Here is a 21,845-nt window from a genome sequence, read left to right on the forward strand (position 1 = left end):
TCTTTGTTCCATCTTCTTGCCTATTTCCCCCATTTTTATCTGTTTTAGCTATTTATGGTATTTCATGTATCATTTACATCCTCCCCCCCCCCCTTGTAGCTTGTTATGCTAGATAATCTTAAAAGCCAGCTTTATTATTGAAATAGTAGGCTCCCATTTTCTAAAAATAAATTCTAAGAATTTGTGCAACCACAAGGAAAATGATAGCGGAGAAATATATTTTTTAAAAGGACAAACAATATTATGTTGACACTTTTGACAGCTGTAAATAAAGCCAAAGAAGCAGAAATGTGTAATGCTACTTTTCTTTCTTGATTCTGACCAGTGCCAGAGATGTTTAGAAAATGAACATCATGAGACTTGATAATGACAGTGAGGCTCTAACCCTTACATGCACAGAAGTAAACAAAATTAGACAAAGTGTCATGAATAAGAAAAACAAGAAATAAGAAAGGCAGGTATTGCTCTTTGATATAATTGCATGCCCAATAAAAATGATAAGTACTAAATAATGAATATTTATTTCATGTTACAATTGTTTGTGCCTGATATAAAGCATGGTTATGGGAGTGAGGGTGTGTGTGTGTGTGAGAAGCATACCAATGAAGCTTCCTATCAGCTCTTCTATTTATGCTAGTCAATGGTTAACAATAGCCAAAATTATATATGTTGAGCAAATATAGTGGACCAGAGGAATGTCTTCGATATAGTTTACTTAGACTTCAGTAAGGCATTTGATAAGGTAGACCATAACCTACTACTAGATAAAGTAGAAGAATGTGGGTTAGACAGCATCACCACCAGATGAATTCGTAACTGGCTGACCAACAGCATTCAACGTGTAGTTCTCAATGGAACTGCATCTACATGGAGGGAAGTATGCAGTGGAGTACCCCAAGACTCTATTTTAGGCCCAGTACTCTTCAATATCTTTATCAATGATTTGAATGAGGGAATAAATGGGGAACTCATCAAATTTGCAGATGACACCAAACTGGCAGGAATAGCCAAAACTCCAGAAGATAGGCTTAAGATACAGAAGGATCTTGACAAACTTGAACATTGGGCACTATCTAATAAAATGAAATTCAATGGTGAAAAGAGTAAGGTTCTACATTTAGGCAAGAAAAACGAAATGCACAGGTACAGTATAGATGGTACCTTGCTCAATAGTAGTAACTATGAGGGATCTTGGAGTCATAGTGGACAACCATTAAATATGAGCCAGCAGTGTGCAGCAGCTGCCAAAAAAGCCAACACAGTTCTAGGCTACATAAACAGAGGGATAGAATCAAGATCACATGAAGTGTTAATATTATTTTATAATGCCTTATAATGTGGTAAGGCCACACTTGGAATACTGCATTCAGTTTTGGTTGCCACGATGTAGAAAAGATGTGGAGACTCTAGAAAGAGTGCAGAGAAGAACAACAAAGATGATTAGGGGACTGGAGACTAAAACATATGAAGAACGGTTGCAGGAACTGGGTATGTCTAGTTTAATGAAAAGAAGGACTAGGGGAGGCCTTCTATATGTTCCAATATCTCAGGGATTGCCACAAAGAAGAGGGAGTCAAACTATTCTCCAAGGCACCTGAGTATAGAACAAGAAGCAATGGGTGGAAACTAATCAAAGAGAGAAGCAACTTAGAACTGAGAAGAAATTTCCTGACAGTTAGAACAATTAATCATTGGAACAGCTTGCCTCCAGAAGTTGTGAATGCTCCAACACTGGAAGTCTTTAAGAAGATGTTGAATAGCCATTTGTCTGAAATGGTATAGGATTTCCTGCCTAGGAAGGGGGTTGGACTAGAAGACCTCCAAGGTCCCTTCCAACTCTGCTATTGTATTGTATTTTAAATATGTCACTCCATATTATCTCTCCTGAATATTAAAAGTCATTAACAATCAGTTTGTTTGAAATTCTGATATTATTATTATTGGTAGTCCTCAACTTACAATTATTTAACCATTGTTCAAAGTTACAAAGGTAGACGGGTAAAGATGACTTACATCCAGTTCAAATACTTACGACTGCTGCACAGTCATGGAATCAAAATTTGGATGATTAGCAACCAGCATGTATTTGGAATAGTTGCAACGTCCTGGGATCAGAAATCACACTACAATTTTGTGTCCAATGATGGATTCTCAAACGGGATGTATCATTGCCTTCATTGAGGTAGGCACTACAGCCCCCTCACTTTTATTGTACTTTCTTATGTTACTACAAACACAGAGCCTGAGCATGTTAGAATTGTCTCTTTCAGACTAAAGGAAGAGGAGAAGACAGCATATAGATAAATGGCATGTGGGGATATGGGAGTGGAAGGTCATGGAGAAGATCTGGAAAAACCCGAAGGTCAGGAACCAGATTTTAAAGCACATTTCCTAAATCTTTTCAGCCATTCTATTCAAATAGGTAGTGTGATGGGATATGAGCCTTGTTGCCACAGTGGTTAGAGTGCAGTACTGTAGGCTACTTCTGCTGACTGTCGGCTGCCTGCAATTTGGCAGATCGAATCTCACCAGGCTCAAGGTTGACTCAGCCTTCCAAGGTGAGTAAAATGAGGACCCAAATTGTTGGGGGCAATAGGCTGACTCTATAAATCACTTAGAGAGGTCTGTAAAGCACTGCTATTAAAATGCATGTAAGGACAAGTTACTGTGAGGGGGAACAAATTGACATTCTTCTAAAACTCTACATAATTGGTGGATACCTGCATTTAATGGGAGACTGATTGCTTGCAATATATCCATGAAACCCCCAATTAAAACTTTATCCTCCCAAATTGAGGAAGGAAGGGAGGGAGGGAGAGAGAGAGAGAGAAGGGAGGAGGGGGAGGGGGAAAGAGAGATGGAAGACAAAGAGATAAGAGAGGGAAGGAGTGACTGAGAGAGACAAGCTACACTATATTGCCAAAAGTATTCGCTCACAACTGAGTCTGATTATGTGGATGGGTGAGCGAATACTTTGGCAATATAGTGCATCTCAGATGGCTTGTTGACATGAACCAATCACCCTGGCTGTAGCAGTGCCAAAAGGGTAGAAGCTAAAATCAGTCATGCTGAAGGGCCAAGGGATTAAGGTAGCAGTTGGAAAGCGGCTTCATTTAGAAAGAACTGGAGGGGGAAAAACAGGGAGCAATAGCTGGAACACAGAGGAACACAGTCAAAGGAACGAGAGTTAATGATTTTTTTTTTAAAGGATGGCAATAATTTTCTTTATGATTTGAACTCTACAATGTACAAAACTACAGGGCCCCCGACGGTACCTCCATGTCAAGACATGACATTCCTATTAGCAAGGTGCCCAAAGGCAAACAGAGTTTTTAGCAGGCCACTTATTTTGGGGGTGGGAGGGGGAGGCAGGGAGGGAGGGAATGCACCTTGGTGGGAAAGTTTAGGAAAGATGCAGCAGAATGCAGGGCTTTTAAAGAAAACAGAACAAAAGAAACGAAGGGGCTAAGGCCGTGATGGCGAATCTATGGCACGTGTGCTATAGGTGGCTATTTGTCAGGGCATGCGAGGTGTTTCCCTGTCAGCTGGCCAGCGCACATGCGTGCGCTGGCAAGCTGAGTTCAGCCTTTTTTAAAGCCATTTTTTCGCCCTCCCCAGGCTCCAGAGGCTTTATAGGAGCCTGGGGAGGGTGAAAACAGCCTCCCTCGACCCCCCCCTCCCCCGGAGGCTTCAGGAGCTTCCATGAAGGCTACGGAGGACTAAAAACGGCCCTACAAGCAACCCAGAAGTGACTTTCAGCTTGCTCATTAGGGTCATTTTTTGCCCTCTGGAGGCTTCATGGAAGCTCTTGAAGCCTCCAGAACGCCCTCCTGTAAAGCCTCTGGAGCCTGGTGAGGGCAAAAATGCAAAAAATGGAGGGTCGCGCCTGTCATGTGTGCATGCATGCTGGGGTGTGTGTGTCATGGATTGCATTATGGGTGCGGCACACCCACGCATGACTCCCTGCTCTCCCCCTGCTTATGGCACGCAAACCAAAAACAAAATCGCCATCGCTGGGCTAAGGGGACAAATATCAGGGGACCAAAATGCTTCTCTGGTTTTCAAGAAACAATATAAGTGGAAGAAAAAGAACTAGAAAAAAAATCACAAAATATCATGACCCATTGATAAACTACACAATTATAGATGAAATATGTAACAGTGATACTCATTGTTATTGGGGCACTTGGTACCGTGTCCAACAATTTTACAAAATACATCAAGAAATTGCAGTACACAACATGCCAGATATCACAGTTGTCGAAAACCGAAGCGCACAATTTATTGATGTAACTGTACCAGGAGATGCAAAAGTGGAAGATAAAGAACTAGAAAAAAAAATCACAAAATATCATGACCATTGAAACTACACAATTATGGATGAAACATGTAACAGTGATACCCATTGTTATTGGGGCACTTGGTACCATGTCCAACAATTTTACAAAATACATCAAGAAATTGTAGCTTCCTGCTATAACAGCAGTGGAACTGCAAAAAAAAAAAAAAAAAAAAAAAAAAAGCTACTCGGAACATCATACATTTTAAGAAGATACTTGATTGATACCTAGGATGCTGGCAGCAACCCGTATCAACCATCAGTGCCAGTCAATGAAATTAGTAATACATCTTTAAATGTTCAGTTGACTGAGTTGACTGTTTAATGAATAAAAGTGATAACAATAATAATATAGTAGTATCTGGCAGACTATGCAATGAAACAATAATTCTAATAATAGAGGAGAAAACAATACACCTCTGAAAAGAAGCAAAATAAGAAAAAGTACCTAATTACATTCTGGAGAAGCCAGATTCACCTAAGAACCATGTTACTAATTTAACATCTGCAGTGATTCCCTTAACAATTGTGTTATTAATTGCACAACGGGAATGGTTCACTCCACAACTGTGACAAGAAAGGTTGTAAACTGGGACAAAACCCACTTAACAAATGTCTCATTTAGCAAGAGAAATTTTGGGGTCAATTGGGGTCATAAGTCAAGGACTATCTATGTATAATTCTAGGTATGAAGACATCTGTCAAAGTCAAGTTTTTGTGCTTTACCTTGGGATCTGCAGTGAGCAATTTGAAGGCTTGATACACTTGTGCTTCTTTCACACCTCCGCCAAGATCCAGGAAGTTGGCAGGTTTTCCACCATTAAGGGAAATGATATCACAGGTTGCCATTGCAAGTCCAGCACCATTTACTGTAATTAAGAGAGTTTAAATTGCTGATGTTTTTTTAGAAGACGAAATACGAACATGTGCAAATGCGGTTCCAAGATGCCAAAACCCAAAAAGTGGGAGAAGATAAAAGGAAAAAAGAACAGAAGCAAGAAGAGAAAGGAACAGATGGAAAAAAAATTAAACTTATGGAAAATGTGGACATTTGCTTCCAAGCCCTGTGAGTCTGATCCAAAGTGTCTCAATTTACTGAGTTTTTTTTAAAAAGGATGGAGCACAGAAACACTAAATGAATAAATCACAGCCTAAGCAAGCATATCACCATATACTGCCAATATGTATTTCAATAATACTGAAAATGGGCATTGCTTATGCCTAACAGTGAGAAAAGGCATCCTTCTGCTCTTTCTTATATTCCCCATCTACTCAATGTATGACTCAGAAATAGCAAAAATTGGGACATTTTTAAGGTACCACATTCCTTGTGAGTGAGAAAAAAATGAGTTTCCTCTTTTCCTTGTAAATTAACAGAGGGGTAGGGATTGCTGGTGGGTGACAGAATAGAATAGAATTTTTTATTGGCCAAGTGTGATTGGACACACAAGGAATTTGTCTTTGGTACACATGCTCTCAGTGTGCATAAAAAGAGAATAAAATACATTCATCAAGAATCATAAGATACAACCCTTAGTGATAGTCATAGGTTACTAATAAGCAATCAAATCAAACTAGGAAACAAATAAAACAATATAAATTGTAAGCATACAAGCAACATGGTTATAGTCATAAGTGAGAAGAGATAGGAACTAAGATGGATGAGAGGAATAATAGTAATACAGTCTTAGTAAATAATTTGACAGTGTTGTGGGAATTAGTTGTTTAGCAGAAAAAAAACACTAAAAGGTGAGGGAGAAGAAGAGGGAGCTAAGCACCTAGGAAGGTGAGGGTGCTATGTAAGCTGGAGAACATTTTGCTGAATTTAACTCCTCCCCCCTCTTCTTGCATTCAATACAGCAGAGGAACAAAAAAGTAGTAATAAAAGCCAATTATAAAATCAGAAGAAACTCCATATTTCATGTCTTCATTTTATTCCTTCACTTACCCAGATCCTTTAGTCAGTTTTGCAGTTTTATGGACCGTGCCTAATTTCATTAACGTTGCACAAAACAACGTTACAACAACACATTCTTTCTAATAATATGTTGTAAAAAAAGTTGCCCCTTTAACAAATTCCCACTAGTTACAGTTTTACCAACGCTAGAAAATGTCTTACTTTTTCCTTTTAAAAACTGTTGGGTTCTCTGTACCAAACTCTCCGGCTTTGCGGACTGGTGGGGGGAGGAATGGATGGGTGGGTGGAGAGGGGATGGTTCTGCAGGAGTAGTGGGCAAGCACACACACCTGTGCAGCTTTGTTTGCGTCAGCAGCAGGTACGCGTACGTGCCACTCATGTAATTTGACTATGCATGTACATGCTTGCCTGCTGTTCGCGTAAGTGGGGATCCGTGTGTACACATGCGCTCAGTCACCACTTCTGCGGACCATTCTGAACTGCCCAAGGTCCAGTAGGAGACCACGGCCTGGGGTCCCCCCCCATTATATACATTAAGGGGTCGTCCCATTGCAAATATGCTTAGCTCATGAATGAGATAGAAGAAAATGGCTTAGCCCATTAAAATATAAACTTTGTTGCATAGCTAGACTTTTCTTGTGAGAGACAGATACATTTCTACCAGGGTTTGGACTTAGAGGTCCAAACAGCCGCTTCTAACCCTATGGTATTTCTGAACTTGTAATGTATGATATATAACATGTAATGTGCATTACACATTTGTTTCAGAGGGGGGTTGCTACCAGTTCACATTGATTCGGGTGAACCGTTAGTGGAAATTGAGGCTGGGTCCCCGAACGGGTAGGAATGGCAGGCTGGCCATGTCCCTGAACCGGTTCCCCGGTCGCCTTTGCTGGCTTGTTTTTTAGTCATTTTTTCATGTTCCGCACATGCACAGAACAATTCACAGGCAACTGTGCATGCAGGGGCAGCGAAGTGTGCACAAAACGAACTGGCAGCAACACTGGCAGCGACCCACCCCTGATTTGTTTGTTATGTAAACATGAACAGCTAATCTAGTGTATAAGAAAGCCAATAAAGATTTCTGCCAAAATTGAAATGACAAAGTAGGGAATTTCGGTTGGGATAAAGGAATTATGAACTCTCATCTTAAAATGCAATCCTGGGATTCCCATTAAAGAATAAACAGGTCATGAGAGATGCACCTTTTTTTTTGTTTACAATAAAAATAACATATGAGCTCACATTATGATCTGGATTACACAAACATGCATAAACACAATACCAGCTTCCAGTCATGGGAAGAAACACCCCCCCCCCCCAGAATTGGGAAAATAATGTATGAGAGAAAAATGTTGAATTACATTCCTAATATCATTCTATGACAAAATGAAAACAGACACATCTGATAGTTTTGAAGTTACAAGAGATGTAGAAAATTCTAAAGTTGATATCTATGTATAACTTTAGATAAGATTCTAATGGAATTTCCTGCAGAAAAGCTATTTAAGTTAATAGCTTTTCTGCAGGAAATTCCAGAGCAGTCTGCTGCCATGAAGAACCAATACATAAATAATCAGAGATATCCCACTTACGAAGTTCTGTGAGTCTCAGCCATCCATGATAACGCATTCTTGGATAGCTTCAGATTATAGTTTGTGAGTGAGTAATACAGAAACTTAAATCCTGTATCATTTTATCTAAGTGGTTGTTTAATGTAAAAAAATAGTATCAATATTCTTTACCTTGGAAAGCAATCTCTTTCGGAAAAAGAATTACATGAATGAAGATTTGAACTTATAAAGAAATTTTGTATTGATTGTCTTGGCATTATTCTATAGAAGAAGCCTTGTGAAAATAGCCAAACCATTCTGAAAAAAACATGTGCTGGATACTTATTTTCTGTAGGTTTTTGTTACTTGTTATTTATGTGGATTTTTTGAAATTACGTTCATTGTCCAGAGTCACTTTGTAAGATGGGTGGTTATATAAATGAAATTCAATAAAAAAAAACTCTACCAAACAAAGATCTTTTCAGATGGCTTATAATACAGGTAGTCCTCAATTTACAACAGTTCATTTCAGCTACATGACAATTTTTCACAGTTATGACCTTTGCATCATTTGATCATGTGATCAAAATTAAAGATGCTTGGCAACTGGTTCACACTTATGACTGTTGCTGTGTCCCAAGGTTATGTGATCACCTTTTGCGAATTTCTGACATGTACAATCAATAGGGAAGCCAGATTCACTTAACAACTGTATTACTAACTTATCAACTGTAATGATTCACTGAACAACTGTGGCAAGGAAGGTCATAAAATAGGGCAAAACTCACAACAAATGTCTCACTTAACATCAGAAATTTTGGGCTCAATTGTGGTCGTAAGTCAAGTACTACCTGTGTAAGGAAAGGTTCATACCCTGAGTTGATATCCTGTTAGTGCACAGGTGTGCATCTCTGGCTTATTAAGTTTAGTGAATCATTTAGAGAGCCAATTTGGGCTAGCAATTAAGGTGCTGCCTAGAAACCAGGAGACTATGAGTTCTAGTCCTGCTTTAGACATCAAAGCCAGTTGGGTGACTTTGGGCTAATCACTCTTTCTCAGCCCAACTCACCCCGCAGAGTTATTGCTTGGGAACTACCCAAAGTAGCAGGAAGTAGAAGGAAGGAAGGAAGCAAGCAAGCAAGCTGTGGTGTTCATAGAGCTAATGTACCAGTGGTATTAATCTAGATACAGATTAAGTAGTAGTCTGCAATTCTTTATGCAACTCTAAGTTCAGTCCTTGCCCAACCATTATGGAGGGAGCTAGAAATCAAACAGGAATTTTAGGCACGACTGTTCTCATTTGTCCTTAGCAAAATTGTTCTTTTCTTTTCATGGAAGTCTTTCTCCCTAGAAAAACCAGTATTTTTTCATGCTTTGAAAAACTCTTTACTTCTAAGGTATTTGTCATAAGTGTCTGTAGAGAGGTTTGATCCAACCCTGTTTAGATATGTGATGTTAGCCATGCGTTTTTTTCAGACCAGACAAGGAAGTTATAGCGATAGGATGTTTTTACTCACCAAAACAGGCAATGTTTCCATCCAGACCTATGTATTTTAAGTCATAATGCGCAGCTTCATTTTCTATTGGTTCATTCTCAGATTTGTCATCCATGGCAAATATGGATTTTTGCCTGAACTCAGCATTGTCATCAAAATTTATCTTGGCATCAAAGCATACCACTAAATGGAAAAGGAAATAAAAGGGTAAAGGAAAACAAAATTAGAATTTCACCCCAGATTTTAAGTGCTTGCAAAAGCAATTATCAAAAAGCAATTTGCCACAAACCTACTAGGTGTCAACCTACTAGGGGGAAAAAATTCTATAAAATCTCTATGTTGCCTTCATTTCAGCCTGAGTATATGAATGGGATAGGTTCAAGTTGTCCTTATCTTCACTGAAATTAAAATAGTGTTTTCTCTTTTAAGCTGATGAGTACAAGATGTCACCACCCACTTGTTCTGACCGAGGCTTCCCAAGAGCATGAAACAAACTCCTTGTCCCGGCAAAACTCCATTTTATTAATTTACAGTGAATTCTACTCATTCACAGCCTGCAAAGTCTTTCAAAGGAGGATTTTCAGTCACACACCTTATCAGGCTTGGAGAGTCACCAAGCCGACATCTGCAGAACTTGGCAAAGAGTCTTGGACTAACCAATTAAGCAAATTAATTGTACTCCTGCAAACTCCACTATCCTTTCGCTCCTCTTTTATTTTCTCTGGGAGGAGCCATTCATCCTCTGGTCTTACTCTCAAGTCGACCCTTGCTCTTTAGTTGTTCCCTTTGTCTGGCAACTCTGCGCATGCGCACACTGGGAATAGGCTCTAGCTGTTCATCTGCCTCACTGCTGTCTGACTCTGACAACAGCTGATAACCGGCATACAGCTCTGACCTCCTCTTTGCCTCTGACTCAAAGCCCTCATCAGAGCCTTCCCCAGACTCCAGGACTGGCCCATGTTCCTCTCCAACCTCCTCACTGTCTAAATCTGCTGCCAGATCTGCTGGCCACTGGTAGGCCACAACATCACTAAGTTAAAGGTGAAATCAGGAGATCAGTAGAGGGTTGGATCTGACCAATGCTATTCAGGTTGATGTAGGCATGTTCTTTCCTTTCCAGTTCTTTCTTTCTGATCAGCCCTATCTGCAAAATTTATTTAGATGTCTCCCTATAGAGAGCACTATAATGGAGTACACCGGTTGTAGAACTGTAAATAATGCTAGACTGCTCAACTGGCAGAATTTCCCTTGTATTAAATCTACGTCTACTACAGGTTCAGTGTGAAGCTGAAATAGTGAAACAGGGGAACAGTACAACAGAGAAATGGCTTAACATTGAAATAACATAATGGCTTTATCACAAGGGCTTTGTGGATTCACAGGCTCTGATCCATCTCATAGCGAACAAAGCATTCCTGCAATTTTGTTTTAGTTAACACAGCAGAGAACAACAAGTATCATTTTCAAACAGTGTTTCATTTCTAATTCAGTTTAAAAAGCCAAATTCCTGTCTCTGGTCCCTGTTGTCTTTCTTCTTGGTGAAGAGCCAAGAAGCAACAATAAAACGATAGAGCAAAGTAAGCTCAGCAGAGACCTGGCAGATATGTGGTTGCCAAGCATTTCTAGGCTTCTTCTTACATCTCCACTAGCAAAGAAAGCATTCCCAGTTTGCCTAAAAGTCCACCTTGTTAATGCCTGTAGTCCCACATTGGCCAAATTAGAGCATTACTATCTCACTCCTCTTTCCTAGTTTGAGATACGTAAGGGAGTTAATTACGCTGGCTGCAATACTCTTTGCTGCGGTTGTCAGTCTCTTCCCCATCTCTGGCAGGATGCTGTAGCCCACTGGCCCCAAAAGATTTCTTAATATGAATCCTCAAGTGCTTATACGATTCAATCTGATATGCCTGTCCCGGGAATCTAACATTAAACAGAATCAAGAAAGAAACATTTGATCTACTGCACAGCTGAATGGACTTGTTTATACCCATTCAAGGTCCACTGTCCCGGAATGCCAGATGGGCGAAAACACCTGAAGATGCACCTCACATCACACCATTTGGGTTGGGAATTGGACATTCAGCCTGAGTCCCTGGGTGTGTGTGTGTGTGGTGGGAAGGGATCATCACACAAGGCATCATTTTGACATCACTTTGTGACTGCTGCTGTAGAAGATTGTTCCTAAGATATTGTATAGCTAAAACTGGATGCATTCTGTTTGTGAATTGCAAAACTGAGGCCATTTCTAACTCTAAACACTAGGGTCCCAATCCAGATTATAATTGATATTGCCCCTTAATGAAAAAGGTATATAGAATAGAATAAGAATAGAATAACAAAGTTGGAAGGGACCTTGGAGGTCTCCTAGTTCAACCCCCTGGCCACGCAGGAAACCCTATAACATTTCAGACAAATGTTTGTCCAATCTCTTCTTAAAAACTTCCAGTTTTGGAGAATTAACAACTTCTGTAGGCAAGTTCTTCCACTGGCTAATTGTTCTAACAGTCAGGAAATTTCTCCTTGATTCTAGGTTGCTTCTCTCCTTGATTAGTTTCCACCCATTGCTTCTTGTTCTGCCCTCAGGTGCTTTGGAAAACAGCTTGACTCCCTCTTCTTTGTGGCAGCCCCTGAGATATCAGAACACTGCTATCATGTCTCCCCTAGTTTTTCTTTTCATTAAACTAGACATACCCAATTCCAGTAACCATTCTTTATATGTTTTAGCCACGACTTTAAATTAGCAATTTTCTTTTAAGAACATACAGGATGAAATCTTTGCGTGGAGGAAAATAACAGACAATGCATAAACGTTTCCGTTTCTAGCCTTATGTCTGGATTGCAGAATTTGTTCATTTGTTGGATTTTTTGTAAAAAAACAACAACAATAACACCATGATCAGGTGATTCTTGGCAGCATGCAGGAAAAAAAGTGCCACATATTAAGCTAATTTTTAATTTATTAATGTATATTTCATTATATTTGACAGGTGTGGCCCTCAAAATGTTGAACTAATTGTAGGCTAATGAGCCATTAAAATGCACAATTTCTTCTTCCTCCCCAAATTAAGGAATTAATCCTCAATTTATATCAGCAGCATAATCTTATCAGCAGCATCCAGTGGCAAGACACTGCATAATGATACACAAATAATATATCTTCTACTATTATTCTAACCAACATAATTCTTTCTTCTATATATATACAAAATGCCATAGGGAGCTTTCAGAGTTGGAAAAGGGTGAAGAGGGGGGAGTGCTAAATTGTATATATTTTTATCATCAATAATTTGTCTAATAATTCAGTTTAACATGACTATTTTACATTATAGTCATAAAACAAGTACACTTCATCATGGCCACATTTTAATTCTTTGACTTATTGTATTCTATTACACTAAATTATTTAAATTATTCTCTTCTCTTGCACTAAATTATTCTGAAATAATTTTATGCCATTTGCTTTTTTTAAAATAACTTTGTTTCATTCTGCTGTCTAAAAGAACAATTTCTTAAAATAGCAAGGACATCTTGATTGTATTATTGAAGATCTGTGTCTTTTAAGTTGTTGTCAAATAAGACACAGTATAATTTTAAAATCCAAACTGGTCTACCTAATTTTACTAAAATGGGTGTTTATTGGCTGTAACCATAAAAATAATATTTAAAAAATCTGGGCAAATTATGCTATTTGCTCCCCAATTGTGCAAAATACAACTGATCTTAATATTTGACATTTGAGACGATACAAGAAAGAAGTTTGGGAATTGTCATGTGTGTTGGGCCTGGTCTCCGGGTGTTATGTGAATTCCATTGTATGGGTATACTGTGTATATATGTACAATGTCAATGAAGTAAGATTAAAAATAGTGAATTCAATTAGGCCATTAAGGATTTATTTAAGGTCATTTTTCATATAGTTTAGATTTATTTACTTGGCTTATCTATACCTCCAGTTAAATACTGTAGCCTATCACAGGAACCAATTTAAACTTTTCTTATTTAGATGTTATGAATTTGACTGGGAAAAGGATAATTAAACCTACAGTACCTATTAACAAGTCAAATTTTATATTTTTCACTCATAAACCACAATCACAACTTCCACAAAACATGCCATCTGAAGTTCCTTATTACGCATGTGTCCCACGAGTCGACTTTTTTGTTACAATCAACAACACTATTATTAACCCCCCCACCAATTATTTACCTGTATATGCAGTTCTTCATATGATTATTAATAGAGACACATGGACACTAGCCAGAGCATAGAAAAACCTCAAAGAAATAAGGCAAGATTGGAAGATGTGGAGAGACCATGGCCCACAGAATTGTAGTCGACTGAATGGATAACATCATCATTTTCATATACGCATTGGTTATGGATCTGCATAGAACTACCTAAACATTTGCAATCTTCTAACACTAGCAGCCCTGCACTGCACGCAACAAAGGACAGCTTCCACTGGACTTCTTTAGTTCTTAAGATCAATGCAGTGCATGAGAAGGAATGAAGTCACTTGATACCACTTGGCCAAGAAAGCAGGAGAGCAGGCTGTGAGTTCGTGGACAACTATTCAAAGAACTGGAGTTAACAAAGTCTTCTGCATGGTTTCTCAGACACACACATATATGTATAAATAACAAATTTATAATCCAGAAAATGGATTTTATGATGCCCCTCCAAATGCTGCATCTCTCTGAATGCTGGATGAAGGTAGAAGGATGAACACATGTGGCTGTCTGATAGAATTCCAGTAAGGGAATCCCTGAGAAGACAAACTGTCAATGTGACAATTACTGTTTTAAAATAGTACAAATCCGAAGGAGATTTGTTGTTTAGCCAGCCTTCAACAAAACTTCATGGTTGCATCCATCTATAAGCCCTTACTCTATAAAGATGACCTTGGAAAACAGAAATAAATGATGGTTTCCGTAGAACAAGACCGCATAGTCATAAGTCAAAGCATGTACAAGACAAACACTTGAGAGGCTGGGAAAAAATGGAGGCAGTCTAAATTCTTAATTGATGGGGAAAAATAATTTTGGAAGGAAAGTAGCCTCCAGGGAAAGAACTGTTTTGTTCATATGGACTGTAAGAAAAGGAGGATATCTCTATTTAGAAAGCAGTGCTTCCTAAATCTGAAGAAAATACCCCAATCTGAGCAAAAGTAGCTTTTCTTTGGGTAACAATGTACAAATTCATTACCCAACCACAACAGGAACACTTGAATACGGGCTTTCTGATAATCAGTTTCAAGTAATGAATGAAACGTTTTGGGAAGCTTTGCTCTAAAGCCATATAACTCTGACACTGGGAGCTATTCAAGAACTTTTTCCTCTGTGACAGGAAGTGGGTAGCTGGGAATTCATAGGGGTCAGTATTAACATAGAAAGAAGAAGAAGAATAAAGGCTTCAGATGGGAACTGGTAGAGATTCCAGTGGATAGGAGGAAAGGGAAGTATCCCAGTGAAGGAAAAAAGAAAAATGTTGTTTTAAATGGAAATGAAAGGCTGATAATGGGTGGATATTTTTATGACTGACTAGCTGATAACCCGGCATTGTCCAGGTATTTATTTAAGGGGGGGGGGATGTCTGGACCAAATGTAATTTCTAATGTTGGATTCTCCCCCTTACCAGAGGGAGCCCCCTTGTGGAGTACTGTGAAGTCAATACCATGGCAACTTCACTGCGCTGTATAGTAGAAGCCATTTTAAGGCACAAAAGACTGCATAGCAATAGCAATATAGCAATAGCAGTAGACTTATATACCGCTTCATAGGCCTTTCAGGCCTCTCTAAGCGGTTTACAGAGAGTCAGCATATTGCCCCCAACAATCTGGGTCCTCATTTTACCCACCTCGGAAGGATGGAAGGCTGAGTCAACCCTGAGCCGGTGAGATTTGAACCGCAGACCTGCTGATCTAGCAGTAGCCTGCAGTGCTGCATTTAACCACTGCGCCACCTTGCATCTTAACAGAAAACACATCCTGAGGGCTGTTAGGGATGTCTTACCCCCACAGTACTTTTTCCCAGAGAGTAAGTTGGTTGAAATTGCTTGAGGCATTCCAAAGTTATGTTGGAACACACACACACACACACACACACGATTGAGTGCCTAAAGTAGGCAGATTGATCTGATACAGATAGTCCTTGAGTGACAACCATTCATTTAGTGAATGTCTGAAGTTACAACAGCAAATGACTCATGACCAATTTTTGTTTGATGGTAGCGGCATCCCCATGGTCACATGATCAAAATTCAGGCACTTGGCAACTGGCATGCATTTATGACACTTGTACTGTCCCAGGTTCCTGTGATGCCCATTTGTAACCTCCCCAGCTGACATATGATATCCAGAATCAATGGGAAGAAAGTCAATTCACTTAATAACCGCATGTTTCAGTTAATAGCTGCAATGATTTGCTTAACAACTGTGGTAAAAAAGGTTGTAAAATGGGACACAGATCACAACTTTCTTCTTTAGCAATGGAACTTTGGGGGTCAATTGTAGTCATAAGGCGAGGACTATCTGTTATTGCCAAATAACAAATTGTTTTTCCAAATACTGGAAAGTATTTCTATTTATCTGCGGTACAATCCCTTCTATCTTATTCCTGAGCAGTTGTGGAACTGAATTCTCCAAGCTGTAGGATGGAAGGAATCAAGATTGGATCGAAGATTTGTTCCAGATGAATTGGGAGACAGAACTACTCTTGATAGGAGAGTATAAAGCATAGAATGAACCATGCGTGCTGTGGTCCTCAAGAGAGGTGAGAAAGAACTGAGGCCATTGATATGTCAAAGGTAGAAATCCCTTTAATGTTCACATGAAGACTTGGTCACCAGAAAAACAGATTGATATAGATACAGCAGAGATGCTTCATCCCTATCAAAGGATTGTGTGATAATGTCAAAGAAGACAAAATGGAGGTGTTCATTGGAACCTTGCCAAACTACATCATGTGCATGGAGAACAGAGCTTCTAAAAAATAACTCTGTAAATATGTTCCAAAGGGAACTAGAAAGGGGAAACTTGATTAACCAAAACATGAAAGCAGCTATGAAAGTTGTTCTAGTTTCAAGTAGGATAGTGTATAAATGTCTTCCATGAATAAATAATCACTAAGGAAGAAAAGGATTCTCTGTGGGAAGATTAAATGTCTGTTAACTCCATAGAATAAATGAACTGACTCCATAACTGCCTTGTGAAAATCTACAGTGATTTTTAAATTATAGTTCCCAGTGCAATCCTGTTGGAACGAATGTTTAGTGTCAAGATGAATATAACGGTAAACCATAATTATGCTAAAGCTTGATTTCAACTTGCCCACAACTGCACATAGAAGTCAAGACATACCTGGGCAGAGTTTGATGGGTAAACCTAGGTTATAAATGGTTGCAGACGGGTCAATGTGCATACTTCCCAAATATCAACTATGTGTTGTGTGGAGATATGCATCCTATATGGTTATTGTGTGGAGATACACATCCTATATGCACATCCTATATGCAACTGTCTGTTGGGAGGCAGGCAGAAGGCAAAGCATATTCAAACAATGTTAACATTTGCAGAAGTATAAATGCAACAGCTATGCAACCGTCTTTGAACGACAGATGCACATGTTCCCTGATTTGCAGTGACACAGAAGTCTAACCCAAGCTTAAGCCATAAATAGAAGGCCGATTTTGCCGGTGACAAGGAAAACACAAGGAATAAATTGTATCTAGAGACGTTCAAATTCTCTAAGGCACCATTCTGATACAGAGAATGTGAGGAATTTTTATTACTTTTTAATGTTCGTTAGCTCTGGCTTGAAGTACTAAAACCCCATGCTGAAGAACATTAATTTAAAAAGTTTTCTTTGCTAGATCAATATTCAACCCATTACCCCGCTTAAAAAAAGAGAGCGATACCTTGTCCTTCTGGAGTTTCACCAAAGGGATTCACCTCCACTTGAGTGGCATCAATTTGTAGGAAAAGATTGTATAACTTCTTTATTTGATCTGCTGCCTGAAGTTGAAAACATAATACATAATAACATAAAAAGAAAACCATAGGAAGGGGATAAAGAAAATAACAATAATAATCCTAACATACCATTAAACCTATTTGTATTTTCTTCATTGGTAAGACAGGTTAAAATGTTAACATACTTTTATTAAGTGGAAATGCTTTATATTGTCTTCAAATTGATGCCTGATGCCTTAGCCTCTTCCTCCCTCAAGTAAAAAAAAATTGATTGCTGGTTCAAAACATTGTCAAATATTGCATAAAGACTCCCTCTTCACAGTGCACTAAATAGGGCCTTGCAGGAAGGAAGAACAGCATCATTAATTCAAACAAACTTAATTTAAGCACAATGAACCAAGTTTGAGAGTTCATAATGAATATATTATGCTGATATGGAAGTTAAAGTGATTACCTTAATGAGACTAAATTCAGAAACTGTGAAGCAATATGCAGCTGACAAATGTAGATTAGTTGCTGAATTTGTTTAGAAAATACTTAAACCCGCCTTTCCTACATCAAAATGTGACTTCTGCTGCAGAAACAACAGTTAAAAAAATGGGTTATTTGCTCTTAAAACCTGGCTTTATTCATTGTGCTTAATTTCATTGATGTGTGACCAGGATTAAACTTCCCTGAGTAACTTTCTGTCTGTATTATCTTTCTTTTCAGGGAAAATCCCTCATCAAATAGATGGCATAATTAAAAATGTTCCACAAATAAGCTAATAATGAAAGTAACAAATATTTAATACATATGGCAGAGGTGGCCAATCATCTCCCAACATCAGAATTGTGCCCCCCACAACCAGCCCACTCCAACACTGCATCAAAAAAGTTTGAAAGTTTAGTTAGTTAGTTAGTTTGTTTATTGGATTTATATGCCAATATATACCAAGTTTAGTATACTTCTTGTGAAGAAGAAAGTCTAATACGCTTCTTATGAATTGGTGATTTATTTTTCATGGTTGCTTAAAGCTTTATCTCTTCTCCTGACTCCTAGAAATTTATTGATGATTCTTCCTTTTCCTATTTGACCTTTAAAGCAACTTTGTGATGTAAGGTTAATCTGATGGAAAGTGATAAGCCCAGAAAGAAAGAATTTACATCTGAGTTACTTTTCACCCCAAACAACGAGGCTAAATACATCATAAATAAATAAATACAGCTTGGTGTCAATTACAAATTTGACGAGTTCCCCATTTACTCCCATTAAATTTGCAGATGACACAAAGCTGGCAGGAATAGCCAACATTCCAGAAGACAGGCTTAAGATACAGAGGATCTCGACAAACTTGACCATTGGGCACTATGTAATAAAATGAAATTCAATGGTGGAAAGAATAAGGTTCTACCTTATTCTTTTAGGCAAGAAAACCTAAATGCACAGGTACAGTATAGGTGGTACCTTGCTCAAAAGTAGTAACTGTGAGAGGGATCTTGTGGACAACCATTTAAATATGAGCCAGCAGTGTGCAGCAGCTGCCAAAAAAGCCAACACAGTTCTAGGCTACACAAACAGAGGGATAGAATCAAGATCATGTGATTATAATGCCTTGGTAAGGCCACACTTGGAATACTGCATTCAGTTTTGGTCATCACGACGTAGAAAAGATGTGGAGACTCTAGAAAGAGTGCAGAGAAGAGCAACAAAGATAATTAGGGAACTGGAGGCTAAAATATATGAAGAACGGTTGCAGGAACTGGGTATGTCTAGTTTAATGAAAAGAAGGACTAGGGGAGACATGATAGCAGTGTTCCAATATCGCAGGGGTTGCCACAAAGAAGAGGGAGTCAAACTATTCTCCAAGGCACCTGAGGGTAGAACAAGAAGCAATGGGTGGAAACTAATCAAAGAGAGAAGCAACTTAGAACTGAGGAGAAATTTCCTGACAGTTCGAACAATTAATCAGTGGAACAGCTTGCTTCCAGAAGTTGTGAATGCCCCAACACTGGAAGTCTTTAAGAAGATGTTAGATAGCCATTTGTCTGAAACGTTTTCCTGCCTAGGCAGGGGGTTGGACTAGAAGACCTCCAAGGTCCCTTCCAAGTCTGCTATTGTATTATATTGTATCATTGGTTTACTAGTCACCAACGATGTCATGGACATTAACTAATAGATTCCTAGGATTTGTACTAAGGGATAAAGGTAAAGGTTCCCCTCGCACATATGTGCTAGTTGTTCCCGACTCTAGGGGGTGGTGCTCATCTCCATTTCAAAGTTGAAGAGCCGGCGCTATCCGAAGACGTCTCTTTGGTCATGTGTCCGGCATGACTAAATGGCGAAGGCACATGGAGTCCTGTTACCTTCCCACCAAAGGTGGTTCCCATTTTTCTACTTGCATTTTTACATGCTTTTCAACTGCTAGGTTGGCAAAAGCTGGGACAAGTAATGGGAGATCACTGCGTTACGCAGCACTAGATAAGGGATACTTCTTACCAATTTCAGAAGAAGCCTGAGTTGCAAAATCACCTTCATAAGCAACAAGAGATGATAGATAGCCAGACAGACAGACAGTTTTGATTCAAAGGAGATTGAGGATCTCTGCTTTAAGACTGTTCCATTTTAAACAAAACAAAACACACACACACAGAAAAAAACCCAAAGCACTAAAGACTAATTTGCCTCTCTAAGACATAGATTCTATTTAGTGCAAAACTATTTTGAGTGGAATCTTTAACTTCTCAGATGGTGGTCAATCCAGACTGTTTATTTGAAAGAAGTAGTAAGCCAACAGCAGACACATTAATGGATTTCTGAGGTTTCCTCTTTTGATTTTCCATGGCAATCCAAAGCAATGCTACATCAGGTCATTTTTGGAAATTAAAATGGCAATTACAGTTGGCTTCATGATGATAAAAATTGTGGCTGTTTGGAGCAATGAACTTTTTTTTTAAAAAAAAAAAGGACTAAGAGGCAAGGTCAGCAGTAGGACAGCCCAGAATAATTGCTGAGAACAGGACATTATTATTATCCCACAATTTTAAGTCATTCCAGTGGAATTTACTATTTCCACTGGTATAAGCAATTTTATGCATGTACAAATGTGCAGAATTCAGCTGTCAATTTTTTTTCAGAATACATTTAATCTGAATTAGCAATTCCACTTAACACGTAACATAAAGCCTAGTGCTATGCATTTGAATCTGATATAGTTACCATAAAGTAAACTTAAAGCACATTTCTCCGTATTGATGCTTGAAAAGAAATTCAATAATCATACATTATTTTAGAAGATTGTTAAATAACCATCCTCATCAAAGAGACAACTAAAAGGCTATCAAGCATTATGAAAATGTATCCACAGCTTGTTAGACATTAGATTTTAACCATAGTACCACAATTCTTCTAGTATCTACCTACTGGGGAATATAAATGATTATCGTAAGACCAAATTAAATAGACCTTTGATTACACTGATGTAGCCATTATGTTTCTATGCTTCAGTAAATCACACTGCAAAGGTTATAGCACATGGGAAGAAGTGTATTAGATGTTGTTTTGTTAAGCAGTTCATGCATTGTGCTAATAATGACATGAAAAGCTAAAAAGATTTAATAATAATTCTCTCTCATTAATGATACTGCTAAAACTTCAAATGGGTGTTAATCATCTTAATGTTTATGCATTTGTTAATTGCACAGTTGGGATGGAAATTAATTAAAAGTGGTATATTAAAAATTCAAAGGTTTTATAAAAGTGGCATTTTGATGATATGGGAAAGTCTGTAGAAAAACAATTTATCATCTCTCTCTTCCCAGAGGAGGAAGAAAAGATCAAGCTTGTTACAAAATGTGAATTGGGTGGTCATATAAATCTGTTTAATAAATAAAAATATATAAACTCAAAAAAATAGTGACTTGCACAAGTTTCAAACACTGGGAATAAATCTTAAAGCAGTAAAATATATACAGAAAATCTAAATTTGTTTCTTTTTTATTCATGTAACCATTTGTATCGCTAGATAAACATGAATGGACAGGAATTCAAGATAGATTAAAAAAAATAACTATAGAAGTCCTACTACCAAAAATAGTAGTGTTACTTATATGAGTGGTTTGTTTATATACATACATACATACATACATACATACATACATATATGTGTGTGTGTGTGTTTTCTGAGGTTTTCGCGGGTGTTAGTATGTAGGTCTCTAGTTATTCAGGTTTTCTCCCATGTAAAATTGGAGATGTCTTGGCGACGTTTCGACGTTTCCAGGAGCTGGAAGCACCAAGCTTGAAGAAACCTGAAGATGACGAATGAGACTTCGTTGAAACGTCACCAAGACATCTCCAATTTTACGCGGGAGAAAACCCGAATAACTATATACATGTACATGTACATGTACATGTACATATACATACATACATACATACATACATACATACATACATACATACATACATATATATATATATATATATATATATATATATATAATTTTATTGATTTCTAGATTATTATAAAATACAAATTATATGAGTAGTTTTAAATGGGTATCAAAATTTTCACAAGATGTAAAAGTATTA

General features: G+C 38.2%; 1 protein-coding gene across 1 annotated transcript in view; it reads right to left on the reverse strand.

The window, feature by feature from the left end:
- SUCLG2 (succinate-CoA ligase GDP-forming subunit beta) overlaps positions 1-21,845 on the reverse strand; it is a 234,057-nt gene that overhangs the window by 77,948 nt on the left and 134,264 nt on the right. The window contains exons 7-9 of the mRNA XM_087708854.1: positions 17,222-17,318; positions 9,328-9,489; positions 5,066-5,208 (exon numbers count right to left, since the gene is read on the reverse strand). Coding sequence (XP_087564980.1) covers positions 5,066-5,208; positions 9,328-9,489; positions 17,222-17,318 — 402 coding nt within the window. The remainder of the gene's footprint in view (positions 1-5,065; positions 5,209-9,327; positions 9,490-17,221; positions 17,319-21,845) is intronic.

The sequence above is a fragment of the Thamnophis sirtalis genome, unplaced genomic scaffold (assembly GCF_051295495.1).
Source record: "Thamnophis sirtalis isolate CommonGarterSnake01/CBP01778 unplaced genomic scaffold, rThaSir2_p1.2 scaffold_3, whole genome shotgun sequence".
Lineage (NCBI taxonomy): Eukaryota > Metazoa > Chordata > Lepidosauria > Squamata > Natricidae > Thamnophis > Thamnophis sirtalis.